Source organism: Protomyctophum parallelum (genome assembly GCF_964188405.1).
Source record: "Protomyctophum parallelum genome assembly, chromosome: 13".
Lineage (NCBI taxonomy): Eukaryota > Metazoa > Chordata > Actinopteri > Myctophiformes > Myctophidae > Protomyctophum > Protomyctophum parallelum.
Genome location: NC_139708.1, coordinates 49,970,978 through 49,986,321, shown reverse-complemented (window position 1 = coordinate 49,986,321; position 15,344 = coordinate 49,970,978). Strand labels below are relative to the sequence as shown.

At 43.4% G+C, this 15,344-nt stretch overlaps 1 protein-coding gene across 1 annotated transcript in view; it reads right to left on the bottom strand.

Annotated features, from left to right (window-relative positions):
• Positions 1–11: 11 nt before the first annotated feature.
• Positions 12–15,344, bottom strand: part of LOC310868747 (extracellular serine/threonine protein kinase FAM20C-like) — a gene marked incomplete at both ends in the record, with an annotated part of 57,973 nt that continues 42,640 nt past the window's right edge. Inside the window, 8 exons of the mRNA XM_083779207.1 lie at positions 12–261; positions 2,496–2,555; positions 3,631–3,712; positions 5,097–5,206; positions 6,348–6,528; positions 8,211–8,326; positions 10,486–10,578; positions 12,280–12,358. Of these exons, the coding sequence (XP_083635333.1) occupies positions 12–261; positions 2,496–2,555; positions 3,631–3,712; positions 5,097–5,206; positions 6,348–6,528; positions 8,211–8,326; positions 10,486–10,578; positions 12,280–12,358 (971 nt within the window). The remainder of the gene's footprint in view (positions 262–2,495; positions 2,556–3,630; positions 3,713–5,096; positions 5,207–6,347; positions 6,529–8,210; positions 8,327–10,485; positions 10,579–12,279; positions 12,359–15,344) is intronic.

The window sequence follows — 15,344 nt, the reverse complement described above, 5'->3', positions numbered from 1 at the left end:
TATATGTTTTATTATTGTTCATAGTATCCCTCCATGTCATCGTAGAGGACGTGGTCGTGGTGACCCTGACAGGCGCCTATCGCCTGCAGGACGTCAGCCAGGCGACGGTCCAAGGCGGAGAGCTGTGGCTCAGAGAGGAGGGGGGGTAACCGGGCCACGCGCTCCAAGGGGTCCTGGGACAGGGACTCCCGCATCACGTCACTCAGACGGAAGCCCGGAAGGGACAAGAGCCGCAGGCGCAGCAGAGTGGAGCGTCGGATCCTATGAAAAAAACATTTACAAATAATCACAATTTACAATTTAGGCATTTAGCAGACGCTCTTAATCCAGAGCATTAAGCAAGAACAAAAAAGCATGGGAATACATCACATAAAAAGCATTTATCATGAAACATGCGTAAGCTAAGAACGTAACAGTGGAATATCTATATAATGAAACTATACATATAAACTACACATATATATATACTATACTATGCTATACATATGTACTATGACGTGCTATGACTACATACAATGCAATTATAGTGCTGTCTACATAACATGCTATAAGTCTGTATCAAATGCTATCTAAGTCTACAGAAATGCTATCTAAGGGGGTGGGGGAAGTGCTACGGGCAGGGCTCGACGCTTAGCATTTTTCCAAGTAGCACGTGTGCGCCTAAGTTGAAAAATCTAGTAGCACACAAATTATTTTAGGAGCACGATGAAAAGTTATCAAATTATGTGTTTTTGAGGGGCGCTAGCCCCTCCTATATACAGCTTTAGTCCCCACACGTCTCAATATTTTCCATTGAAAATGAACGGAGAAATTAGGTCAAAATTCCAATAATTATGACGTAAATTAAACCATGATGTATGATGATAAGAGTGCCCCTCAGGGCCTCACTTCACACAGGTGTGATTCTTCTTTAATAAAGTGATATGAGGTAGGGGCAGGCAATATGACAATATTATATCACAATATATTTTCAGAAATTATCACAATATTGATATTCATCTGGATATCATATTTTTTTTATATAATCTATATAATCAATTTGTTTTTATACTGATAGTTTGGTATGCAGAATTGCAGATAGATAGTCAATTCATTTTATGAATGGATGGACAGACAGACTATCCGTTTTTATCTTGCTGTTCCATCATGCGAGTGTGACATTTAGACAGTGCAGAGGCTACTCAATGGTGAATTAGTATTGTAACATTCTCCTTGGCTCTGACTGCTTCAGTTCAGACAGAACATCGGACATATAGGCTACACCTCGGCGTGGTGGAATGAGGTGGTGGGGGGATCTTTGCCTTTTTTACGTTGCTCGTTATGCAGGCCAGTGAGGCCACTGACTAGCTCTGGTCCTTAGCTCTAGTCTAATGCGTTGCATTTAGAGTTATGGACCTGAGCTAGCCACTGACTAATAATATATCCAGCCAGGTCGGTCATTCGTATTGCGCTGCGCACACGCTTTTAGCGAGGTGCTAAGCAAGGGTTGTTTTGGTATACCAATCAATCAGTCTACTCCATGTGCGTGTGCACGTGCACTCTTTACGTGCGTGGCTGCACGCTGTTTCACCCACGTTTGGTTAAAAGTTATATCAAGTGATGTTTTAACATTACAAACTTTCTAAATAACTTTAGTATTCAACGTGTCGGGGTCCTAGCAACTCCTTTTGTCTTCTGTGCTACCCTGCTGCGTTCGCTCCGCTGCTCAGTGGGGAAGAGAACTGAGCAGCAACACAGGGAGGGGCGGGGCGGTGGGAGCAAAGGGGACAGATCTCCAAATGAACGCCGCATTGAGCCTCGACACGTTGTTAGCTTGTAGCTCTGCTCTTTTTGGCGAACGACACCGCCGTTCAGAAATATAGATTTAGGTATAGAACCGCGACTATAGAATGTGCACTTGCTGTAGACAGAGACTTCTCTTTATCACGATTGAATAGCCTCGATACCCAGGCTTTCATTTCGTCTGTGCGAAAGATGAAAGCCTGGAAAAAGCCGTGGGCTGAACCAGTCTAAAAGTGGGAGTCAACCCTTCCGGGTGGGCGTCGCTCTAAATGATGTGACGTAGCGCTGCACTAGGGGGGAGAGGAGGGGCCGGGGGTGACGGACAGATCGATGAGATCCAATCAGGGTGCGCGCTTTTCTGAGGCGCGACCCTCCCATCTAGGCCAGAAATGTCTCTGCTTAGGTCAGGCTACGATTGAATGGTCAAATCATGTAGTCGCACCTGTGCGACAAATCTAATTTTACAAGTCGCACGGTGATATTTTTTGTCGCAAATGCGAGTACCTAGTCGCACTGTCGAGCCCTGGCTACGGGCCATGATGGAGTCTGAAAAGGTGGGTTTTCACCTGATGAAAGTCACTAACCTCATTAATTAATCCCCTTTTTTGTCTTTTCTAGTAAGTAAATTTAAAACTAGATTTTATAAAAACATACTGTATGTGCCTCTTGTTTTTGTCTTACTATCAATATGACATTTCAGATAATTCTTTTACCTGCAACACTGTTTCAAGGGAGCCAGAATAGAGGGCTCGTCGCGAGAATGACGCCCAAACCTATAGGAAGCATGCACACAAATCATCATATGAGACGCTTCGTTCAATTTAATCTACCATTACCAAGTTAGATACGTCACCGGCATGGAGGTCAAGGTCAAGTTTATTCATATGTCCCAAGCTGGGCACTTTCGTTTTACAGCCGATAATAAAAGCTCTCAAAGACCTTACAAACAGTAGAACATACATAACAACAACAGACATACGTATGTATACATTATCACAAGATACAGATGTTACGTTAAATATAAAGTGCAACTACAGCTAAAGTGCACCAAGTGTAACTATACGGGTGCGTTCGGAAATGCGCACCGGGAATGTGGTCAGTTTGTTGAGTGTGGTGGGCGGTGACGTCACAGAGTGCGTTCAGTGTGCCTTATTTACGAACGACCACAGCTGTGACCGCTGTCACACGAATCACACCAGACGACCCCAGCTTCAGGGTTAGGGTCGCTCAGTGGACGACCCCAGCTTCAGGGTAGGGTCGCTCAGTGGACGACCCCAGCTTCAGGGTAGGGTCGCTCAGTGGACGACCCCAGCTTATCAGGGTAGGGTCGCTCAGTGGACGACCCCAGCTTCAGGGTAGGGTCGCTCAGTGGACGACCCCAGCTTCAGGGTAGGGTCGCTCAGTGTGGGGCACTCGGCACACCCGGTGCGCAGCGCACTGGATTTTTTGAACGACAACGCACCGAGTGCACTGAATAAACGAACGACAAGAGAGCACACTAGTGCGTTCAGGGCGCATTTCCGAACACACCCTACATCTACCTCCTCCTGCTTCCCTTGTTGATGGCCCCGATGGAGGTATAAATGAGAATTTGTACCCGTTGCTTTTAGTAACAAGGGTCTTTAACCATTGACCGGATGGCAGGAATTCATATTCTCGGAATAGGGGGTGAGAGCTGTCTGCTCTAATAGATTATGCTTTTTTTAGCACCTGCTCATCATATATAATTATATGACTCAGACAGCTGAATTTTGCCCCCATCTGGAGGTGCATTAACATTACAACATGTGAACTTTTATATGTACTGTATGGAGTGTTTATTAATATTAGTATGAATTCACTACTCACGCCCGTCCATTGTCCAGGTGCAACAGGAAGGTATCGTTACCAAACTTCTCAAAGGTCTCATAGTGGTGTCTGTCCATGTTGCCTTTGAATGGAAATAATATTAGTGATGATTCCACTGAGCTGGGATGATGGGATGGGATTTAATAAATAATATTAGTGATGATTCTACTGAGCTGGGATGATGGGATGGAACTTTAGGCAGACGCATACCGGTATGCAAAGGGTCGCAGCGTCGCAGTCCCTCCCCCTTTCAGAACGACGAGTGGCAGCGGTGGCCGAACGGTTTGCGGAGCGGTCTTGATATCGGAAGGTCGCTAGTTCGTATCCCCGGACCGGCACGTTAAAATGACCACCGTTGAAGTGCCCTTGGACAAGGCAATGAACCTCTACCATGAAATGTTCTATGAGCAGGGCCTGGCTGTAAACAAGTTCTTGAGCTTAGTCCAGTTACCCTGGGTAAACATAGTACCTTTCCTTTCCTTAGTCCAGTTACCCTGGGTAAACATAGTACCTTTCCTTTCCTTAGTCCAGTTACCCTGGGTAAACATAGTACCTTTCCTTTCCTTTCCTTAGTCCAGTTACCCTGGGTAAACATAGTACCTTTCCTTTCCTTAGTCCAGTTACCCTGGGTAAACATACTACCTTTCCTTTCCTTAGTCCAGTTACCCTGGGTAAACATAGTACCTTTCCTTTCCTTAGTCCAGTTACCCTGGGTAAACATAGTACCTTTCCTTTCCTTAGTCCAGTTACCCTGGGTAAACATAGTACCTTTCCTTTCCTTAGTCCAGTTACCCTGGGTAAACATAGTACCTTTCCTTTCCTTAGTCCAGGAAATTAATCTCAATGCAGTTTCCTCATAGACATTTCAGAAAGTATTTATTTAAAGACCTTTTCAGCGTCGTACGAAGCCAACTCTTGTCGTGACAAATCATGACAACACACACAATATTTTGGACCAAACAAATAATTACAAAGAAGAAAAACAACAAAAAAAAGTGTTGTAACCTGCCGTTTTTTTCTACTTTCTAATTCTTTGTTTGGCCTGAAAATTTGTGTTTGTTTTCATGATTTGTCACGACAAGAGTTGGCTTTGTCCGCGGCGTAAAAGGTCTTTAAATAAATACTTTCTGAAATGTCTATGAGGAAAATGCATTGAGATTCATTTCCTGGGCCACTCGTTGTTCTGAAAGGGGGAGGGACTGCGACGCTCTATAGTAGCCTACCGTAATGCCTGAACGTTGACAAATAAATATATTAATGTTTCTAACTTCAGCAACAGCCAATAATGTAATAATCTCTCCTAAAAATGACTTTATCTGTGACCATATTATTATGGTCATTTTGAATGGTAATGAAAAGCTGTGTAGTTTACAAACTTTACATTATATATTAGGTTGCATTACAATGAATGGAATCCTGAATAATGCTCTGTAGGAATGTGGATTTCAAGGTGTTTATATACTAACCCATAAGATAGTCCAGTATAGCCATGTCAATCAGGTCCACCAATCGGGAGCCATGGTTGTACGGAGCGGTCTGTTTCACCTTATCACAGTACGCAGAGTCCTTCTCCCACCTGGGAACAACACAGTGACGCCACGGTGACAAAGGAAAGACCATTCTTTGACGTAATCAAAAGTTGCCATACAGCTGTGTTTTATTGCACATCCCATGTGCCTATAGTTTAACTTGGTCTCTCTCTCTCTGATTGGTTGATTGAAACGTTGAGGTTCTCTCATGGGGTAACAAGACTACTCACCCCTTTTCCGTTTTCCTCCCGGAACTTTCCCCAGTGAGGGGTGGGAGAGGCTGGACAGCAGACGGCTGGACTTTGAATTTCTCTAACTATAAACGTTCATGACAGCAGAACAGCCTAAGTACAAATATAATTTATGAAAAGCTACTACAGTGAAGTCTGTTCACAGAAGTTGTTGTAGGATATGTGGGGATTATCTGACGAGGTACCATTTGAGGGGGCAAAACCTTACATATACTAAATAATACTAAATTGTTCATAGGTTCAAAATAAGTCAAATAATATAGCCTTTCCACAGGAGTATCTTTTTATATTTTTTCCAAAAAGAATACAAACAGCCAATAGCATATTACAAAGTTATCCCCCTCACTGGGGAAAATTCCGGGAGGAAAAACGGGCAAGCACCGGGGTGAGTAGTATATAGCAGATCTACAAGCTCATATCGCGCCACCGAGTGGCGCGATACGAGCTTGTAGGTCTGCTATTTCTCTCTGGGAGTAACAGTAACAAGGAACAGTAACAAGAGTACAACAGAGGGAGTTAGTGTTGTTTTCGTCGACTAAAACTAAGACGAAAAATGTTCGTCGACTACCTTTTTCCACTGACGAAAACTAGATGGAAACTAAATGAAAACTAAGCTACGATGACTAAAACTAAGACTAAATATACTGACAATTTCGTCGACAAATAAAAACTAGACTTTATAATTTTAGGAAGGGACTATAGTGGACAAGAGATCCAGTATAAGTCATTTTACACTTGGTTGCATGCTGAAAATAGCTGATCTACAAGCTCACAAGGCGTCGCAACGCAACGCATTGTGAGCGATAAAGCCAGAGAGGCCAGACTGAGATGGTTTAGAGTTAGACACACTACAGAGGAGGGAGATATGGCAGCCCGCATGCATCATCAATCAATCAATGGGACAGATAATTAATAATTATAATTATTAATAACTCACTGTGCCAGCTTGGTGCGGCTGTACGAGCGCCTCCACGGTGACCTCCAGGACCTCCGTGGGGCCAGGTCGAGGTCGGGCAACATGGCGGCCAGGGAAACCTCCACCGAATGGGGCCGACCGCAGAGCGGGTGCTCCGTGGAACAGTAGTACTCACACCGGCCGTAGAAACACACATTCCCCACTAGAGGGAGACAGATACCCATGGGTTTGAACTTTGAAGTCGGCTAGTGCTGTACCTATACCTGCTACAGTTTAGACTTTTGATTGATTGATTTAAATATATATTAACAGTTTGTAGAATTACGGTACATTTCAAGCACAGACTCAATACAAAGACTGTTGACTGTGAGTGGACGACCCAATTAAGTATTACACTTGTTTACAACGGGGTCCACATTGTTCAATTCATCAAAACAGAGACATACAAATAGACACTTCTATGTAGTTAAAGAACAGAACAGGAATTCATCATAAAGGAAGCAAAAAGGGAAAAGATACATATACAGTGAGGGGAAATGGGGGGGGGGGGCGGTGGGGGGGGATTCAGATTTTACAGAGGCCAGTTTTGAATTGCAGCCATCCGTAGGTGCCCTTTGAGAGCGGTTTTGAAGGAGTCAAGGGATTCACATGTCTTAATGACTGTTGGTAGGGCGTTCCACATTTTGGTGGCATAGGAGCGAAAATAATGTAGTCCCTTGTTTGTGCCGAATCTGGGTTGTACATGGTTTGTTGCACTCCCTCTGGTGTTGTGGGTGTGGACTTCGTTTACATTAAGGAAGTATTTAGACAGGTACATGGGTATCTTGGTGGTGTATCGAATCTTGTGGACCAGACCCATTGCAAGATGCTGTACTCTGTCGTCGACCCTAAGCAATCCCAGCCTGTCAAAGTGGGCAGGGGTGAGGTGGGTTCGGGGGGTGAGGCCAAGTAGGAGCCTGAACAGTTTGTTTTGGGAAGTCTGGAGCCTTGTTTTAAGGGCCTTTGAGGTGCTGTGGTACCAAGAGGTGGATGCATAGTCAAAGAAACCTTGTACGAGGGCTCCTGTTAAGGTCTTCAAGGTGTTTTTGTTGACCAGTGAGGAGATCCTGTAAAGGAAACTTGTTCTTTGATTGACTTTTATGATTACGTTGGTGGCCATTTTATCACCGGAAAGATTGGCCTCCAGGATGGAACCTAGGTAGGTAATTTCATCTTTTCGTGTGATAACATTGTCACCCACTCTAACCAAGAAGCCATCTGCCTTGCTGAGATTACTATTTGATCCGAAGAGAATGGATTCAGTTTTTCCCAGGTGTAAGGATAGTTTGTTATCAGCGAGCCAGGTGCGGAGACTTTAGACTAGAGTGACAAAAATGTGTTGAGATGTAAAGTAGTCTATACTATATATATGGGCATAAAGACAGGGGGAAAACACTCACAGTAGGCCTACTGTACCTACACATTACACTAACAAACAAAACATTCACCAAACATGGACCATTACAGGTTTATTTTATAAAATGACCATGAAGCATCGTACTGTACTGCTTGCAACAACCTTGGCTTTACATTCACTATGTTTAGGCCCGTCCTGTGTCAATCATCTAATGTGATCCTGGGCTCTACACACCCTCCACCAACCTAGTCCCCATATATGGGGGACAAGGGGAGAGCAACGGACTTGAACTCATGCTTCCTTCATGCCTGAGTGTCCAAGTTGCTCCTTTACAACCTGACAGGGGGGAGCTTTCCTGGTTGGACGTAGCGCGTGGAAGGAACACGTTATTCCAACCAGTTCCTTTCCCCTCCATCAGGCGCCCCGGCTGTCACTATAGGCCTATATCAATTAGGCACGAGCACGAACACACATGTGTAGTTGTGTACCAGGGGAGGTGAAGAAGGTTCTGGATAGGCGGTGGTCTGTGGTGACCTCCTTGACCTCTGTGGTGGCGTTGATAAGACGGCCGACTACTGGAGGCACCCTGTTGAAACCTAACACTCTGAAACAGAGAGAGAGAGAGAGAGAGAGAGAGAGAGAGAGAGAGAGAGAGAGAGAGAGAGAGAGAGTGAGAGAGAGAGAGAGAGAGAGAGAGAGAGTCCATGAAGTGCATCCATTATATATTAGAATCTTTCATGTCCAAACTTTCTTACAGTACAAAATTCCTTTTATTCTAAATCTTTTTTAAATAAAAATTAAAGCCTTGCCTATAAAGCTACTATCCATATGTTTTATGTATGTTGTCTCTCTCTTCTTATCTCTGACTCAAATATTGAGAGTAGTGTACAACAGATACATGATTATGAAATCTATTTGCTGTATTTGTCTTTATCTTAAAGGCCCCTTTTTTCAGAAGAAAGGTTAAAGCCTTAATTGCTTTTAAAGCTTTTATCACTGTAAATCCCTGGAACATGTGACGCGTTTAAACCTAAACACCATGTGTGTAATAATAAAATGCCAAGTGTTTATTAATGGTCATAAAATACAGTATAGAACACGAGTTCACTCAAACACCTCACGAGAACACCTAGTGTTCGAATTCTAAACACCTATATGACTGACTTTGATTGTAAAAACTAAACACGTTTATGTGTTTAAAAAGTGTTACAGGGATTAAACATGTTCTTCTGTTTATAATCTAAACACTGTGACACGTTTAAAAAGTGTTACAAATAAATAAAAACAGTTTTAAACACATATTATGTGTTTAAAACTGTTTATAATCTAAACGCTTGGGTTTAGTGTGTATATGTTCTGTCTCTCTCTCTCTCTCTTTCCTGACATGTGTGTGTGTGCGTGCGTGCATGCATGCATCTGTGTGTTGTGTGTGTGTGTGTGTGTGTGTGTGTGTGTGTGTGTGTGTGTGTGTGTCTATACTTTTAATATAAATTTATATAAATTTAAAGTATCGCCTATACTGCATGAGTTTCATTGACCCAAACCAGAACACAATCAATCCATTGTACTGTAATTCTGCAAACTGTTGATAAATATTTCAATCAATCAATCAATTGATCATTAAAAGCAGCTGTCAGATGTGTGGGGCCACACAAACACTTTTGATAGCCATAATATTCGATGGGAAAAGGTTGGAGACTAGGCTACTAAATAACACTATTGCTGCCCAAACTGTACCGCGCCCAGCCTCCTGGCAATGCTTCCAGACATTAGCCCATTCTGAACGGGCACCCATTTTGGTGTCAGCATCATGTTATGCTTTAGCTATTGAAAAATAGCAGATCTACAAGCTCATATCGCGCCACCGAGTGGCGCGATACGAGCTTGTAGGTCTGCTATTTTTGAAAAATCGAAGAGCGACTGACATTTCTAGAATCTGATCTCAGGTCAGAATGGGTTAATCAGACCAGTGTGTTGTCCAGTGGAAACCTGGTATGAATCTGATCTCAGATCAGAATGGGTTAACGTTGGTTAATCAAAGCGACAGTGCCCTTTATCTCCCTCAACAGTGACTATATTTCTCTCTCCCAAAACGTTCCGCCTCTGAGCAAATAAGGGCATTCGGCCAAGCATAAGGTTTTCCTTTCCCTTAGACGGGTCATGGAAGGCTCAACTTTAATCCATTCTGACCTGAGATCAGATTCTAAAAATGTCCTCTACATCCTGACAGTTTCATTATTAACCCATTCTGACCCGAGATCAGATTCTAAAAGTGTCTTAGGTTTTTAAAAAATAGCAGACCTACAAGCTCGTATCGCGCCACTCGGTGGCGCGATACGAGCTTGTAGATCTGCTATTTTTCAATAGCTAAAGCACGACATGATGCCAACACCAAAATGGGTGCCCGTTCAGAATGGTTTAAGACAAGTTTACTTTTCTTACTGTATATACCGTCTGTGGCGATAGCTGGATTTTGCACTTTGACTTTATGCTGCTATATCACATCGAAATATATACACTAAAATCATGCCACTTTATGCATTGGATAATGCACCTTCCATTCATAATCTGGTTATCAGTTGAAATCATGATTTGGCATCATAGGAAATGGTGTAACCTTCCTGCTGTAATTCCCATCTCCCCTATACCGTAGTGTAGGGTGTAACCTTCCTACTGTAATTCCCATCTCCCCCTATACTGTAGTGTAGGGTGTAACCTTCCTACTGTAATCTCCCCTATACTGTACGTGCAACTGTACTGTACCTGTCCAGGTGAAATGCAGCAATTTCCGCGTTGTGTCTCTCAAAGTCTGAGAAATAGAACAAGTTGAGGTTTGTCTCTGCATCTCTGGACTGCCTGCCAAACGCACGCACGCGCGCGCGCACACACACACACGCACACGCACACACACGCGCACACACACACACACACACACACACACACACGATGAATCAATTCGTCCCCACCGGCCACCTAATGATTAGGTGACTGGCGGGACAAATTGATTGATCGACTTGCTGTTATAAGGGGAGGGGGGGTCCCCTTCACTCCGAGAGTGTCCAAATGGGACCCGTTACGGGGTCCATTTGGAGTTACAGACCTGTACGGGTCCATTTGGAACCCTCTTAATCCATTTTGGGGCGGGAACCCCTTTTGGTGTTAGCATTATGTTATGCTTTAGCTATTGAAAAATAGCAGATCTACGAGCTCGTAGCGCGCCACTCGGTGGCGCGCTACGAGCTTGTAGGTCTGCTATTTTTGAAAAATCGAAGAGCGACTGACATAGAAACATAGCTTTTTCAGAAAACTGTCAGGATGTAGAAGACATTTTTTTAGAATCTGATCTCAGGTCAGAATGAGTTACAGACCTGTACGGGTCCATTTGGAACCCTCTTAAGGAACCCTGAGGGTCCCGATCTCAACCCCACTTTGAAAACCACTCACCTAATCAATTCTGACCATCAATCCCACCAGGCAGTCACCTAGCTCTGGTCCATAGCCTTCTACTGCTTCAGTAGAAGGCTATGGACCAGAGCCATCAGTACCAGACCAGAACCAGGCTATGGACCAGAGCCATCAGTACCAGACCAGAACCAGGCTATGGACCAGAGCCATCAGTACCAGACCAGAACCAGGCTATGGACCAGAGCCATCAGTACCAGACCAGAACCAGGCTATGGACCAGAGCCATCAGTACCAGACCAGAACCAGGCTATGGACCAGAGCCATCAGTCACCCAGCAAATTGGTCAGCTTTTCTTAACCCATGTACGACCGAGACCAGTTTCTATACAAAATGTCTAGTAGACATTTTGTAGAATCTGGTCTCGGTCGTTTAGTAGACATTGTCTACTAAATCATGACAGTTTTCTGAAAAAAACTAAAATACCAGTGCTTCTCAAACTATTTCATGGACCCCAAATATCACATGTAATCAGCTGCCGGCCCCCCCCATCTGAAAATATGTCGTTCCAGCTAGGGACCCCCCTCCCAGAAGCAAAGATTTGAGTTAAAACGTTCGCTCTGAAAGAATATATATATATATTGAAAGATTTGCGCCACATTTTCAAGACTTTTCAAAACTAGCAGATCTACAAGCTCGTAGCTCGAGCTTGTAGATCTGCTATTTTTCAGCTCGCGAAAGTATTTGTCATCAGACATTATGTACGAGTGTTATCATCAGTCAGTCAAGGGGTTCAAGGTTAGCTTTATTGTCCCTTGCGGGAAATTGGTTTGCAGCCAGATCATAGAAAAAAATACACACAAAAACAACATTCAATACAGGCCTATAAGAACAGGGCACTAGAGAACAGAGAACTCATGACATACAGTATAGTAGCAAAGTCAGCAAAGGTGGGCAGTATGTGCAAAAGGGCCAGAATAAAGTGCTATTTGCTGTTCGGCAGTTGAATAGCATGTGTTTTGCCGTGACTGTCTCACCTCATAGGTTTCAGAAGGGCATGTCTTACACTCATAGGTTACAGAAAGGCCTGTCTCACCTCATAGGTTACAGAAGGGCCTGTCTTACACTCATAGGTTACAGAAGGGCCTGTCTCACCTCATGGGTTTCAGAAGGGCCTGTCCGTAGTCTGGAAAGGTCATGAGCAGCTTGAGCTGCGTGCCTCCCGTCTTCTGCTCTGAAAGACCAAATGTACTCCATGAAGATACATTATAATATATCAGAGGCGCCCACCCTTTTTCGACTCAACAAGATCTACCAAACCAAAAAAGTATTATCCCATTGCTGAAAACAGCAGCACTGGCCTTACACACTATGAGACAAACACACTTGGAATGGGAAATAAGAGAGCGGAAAATGGAATTCGTAGTAATTTGTGTGACTTTGTGACTTTGTAATGCTATGTTTGTGTGCAAACTATTGAAAGCAAATTATTGCATTGTGTGTTTGAGCTGACAGGCTCTTTCTGATGTCAATCAATCAAGTCACCTTAATTCAAATAGCAGATGGCAAAATATGTACATATTTTTAATGATATATATATATATTGGGGCATGTCATGTGGTGTACCTGCAAAGCCTTTGCGATCTACTGGTAGATAGCCCATTCTGACCTGAGATCAGATTCATACGAGGTTTCCGCCGGACACACACTGGTCTGATGAACCCATTCTGACCTGAGATCAGATTCTAAAAATGTCAGTCGCTCTTCGATTTTTCAAAAATAGCAGATCTACAAGCTCATATCGCGCCACTCGGTGGCGCGATATGAGCTTGTAGATCTGCTATTTTTAAATAGCTAAAGCATAAGATGATGCTGACACCAAAATGGGTGCCCGGTCAGAATGGGATAGTGATCTACCTTCTGCAGTAGGCCTATATAGTCGCCATGCTTATAATGCACTCATTATTGGTACTTCATTATAGGCTACATCAAGATGAAGCAATCACAGAACACGCACATACATACATACCGTACATACGCGCGAGCACACATGTAGTCGTAGGCATATGCATGTGTGTGTGTGTGTGTGTGTGTGTGTGTGTGTGTGTATAGCCTATAAGTGTGTCTGGATTTATGTGTTCACACACTACTGTACAAATGTGCAGTGGTGGACTGAATGATGTATCCACTACATCATTTAAAACAACACTACAAGTTATCAAAACTGGCCCCCGTAAAATCTGAATCCCCACCACCCCCCCCCCCTTTTCCCTCACTGTATAATATGTTTATTTTCCCTTTTTACCTCCATTATGATGAAATCCTGTTCTGTTCTTTAACTATATAGAAGTGTCTATTTGTACGTCTCTAAATGTTTTGATGAATTGAACATGGTGGACCCTGTTGTAAACAAGTGTAATGCTTAATTGGGTCGTCCACTCACAGTTAACAGTCTTTGTATTGAGTCTGTGCTTGAAATGTATACTGTAATTCTGCAAACTGTTAATAAATATTTCAATCAATCTACACAGCTTAATAGCAATATAAGTTTTCCCTTCCTATAGAGTTATAGTAGAGTAAAAAGTACTATTTGTCTTTGACCGTGTATACACATATATATATATATATATATACTTGGGGGTCCTTGACATGTAAATGTTTGAGAACCATACGCTGGCCTATAAATGCAGATCAAACGACACTGTAGTATGTATGGGTCCTTGAAATGAAGAGGGCTGAGAGAATATATACAGTAAGTACATGGCTTAAGACATCTCTTAAGCCTCAAGGCTTATGCTACATGTGGTGCTGAGGAGCGTGGCATGCATGCATGCGCGGGGGAAGTGAAGACCACGCAGTGAAGATTATTTCATCCACTCCATTCAACGCCAATCCCAAAAGACAATTCAGGCAGTGTGTGATTTGATGGTATAGGAGAAGGCATATCGATGTGTGTGTACGTGCGTGCGTGCGCTTGGGGAAGGATTATATATCTACGATAAGATCAGGCATGCAGCAGGAGATTTGTGATTCACGATGTTCGATTATCCGTCTTCCTGCTTTGGTATACGGATTCTACGAAACACAGACTGGTTCTTTGTATAGTTCCAAATTAATTTGCATGCCTTCTGCTTCCAGCCATAATGACTATTTTTAGCTTCCAGCTTTGTCTTCTAAGATAAAATGTGCATGTGTATGTGTATGTCTATATGTATGTGTGTGTGTGTGTGTGTGTGTGTGTGTGTGTGTGTGTGTGTGTGTGTGTGTGTGTCTGGATTTGTCTTTGTGTGTTCACATAATACTGTACACATGTGCAGTGGTGGACTTATGTATCCAGTACATCATTTGAAACAACACTACAAGTTATCTACAAGCTCACAATATACATCTTTGCCTTCCTATAGAATTATAGTAGCGTAAAAAAGTACTAGTTGTCTTTGAAACAGAAGTGTACAGAAGTGTGTGAGTGCGTGCATGTGTTTAGAGCCCTGAGGGCTCGTGCATCGTGAGTGATGTGTTGTGCAGTGCAGCGCTCCATAAGAAGAGAACGTCAATTTGTATTTTCTTTTCCTAACACCGTTTCTGACAGTCAATAGAGAGATCACAGGAAAAAGCATGCACAGTACAAATAGCTTCACACTGTACTGTACAAGCATGCGTGTACAGTACAGTACGCACACACTCACGCACACACACACACACACACACACACACACGTGCGCGCACACGTGGTTGTGTCCTTACATGCCTCCTCCTTTTGTGCTTGGCGTAGCTTATTGTTCAAACTCCTTGCTGTGCCTCACGGCAGATCGGATCTTAGACACATCAAGCTTTGTTCCAAAACCTCCTGGGTTAGTCGTTTCATCCCCGATAATACAATACAAGCCATCAGTAGAGTCTGTGTGCGTGTGTGCGTGTGTGCGTGTGTGTGTGTGTGTGTGTGTGTGTGTGTGTGAGAGCAGTGGCGTGCACAGACATTTAGAGGGGCAGGTGGTCAAGTGAAAAAAAGGGCACCTTGTGCAGCGAGTGGAACCGGCTGGTTGCCTTAACCCATTTTGGGGCGGGAACCCATTTTGGTGTTATTATATGGTATGCTTTAGCTATTGAAAAATAGCAGATCTACAAGCTCATAGCGCGCCACCGAGTGGCGCGCTACAAGCTTGTAGGTCTGCTATTTTTTTTTATCGAAGAACCACTGACATAGAAACACATAGCTTTAG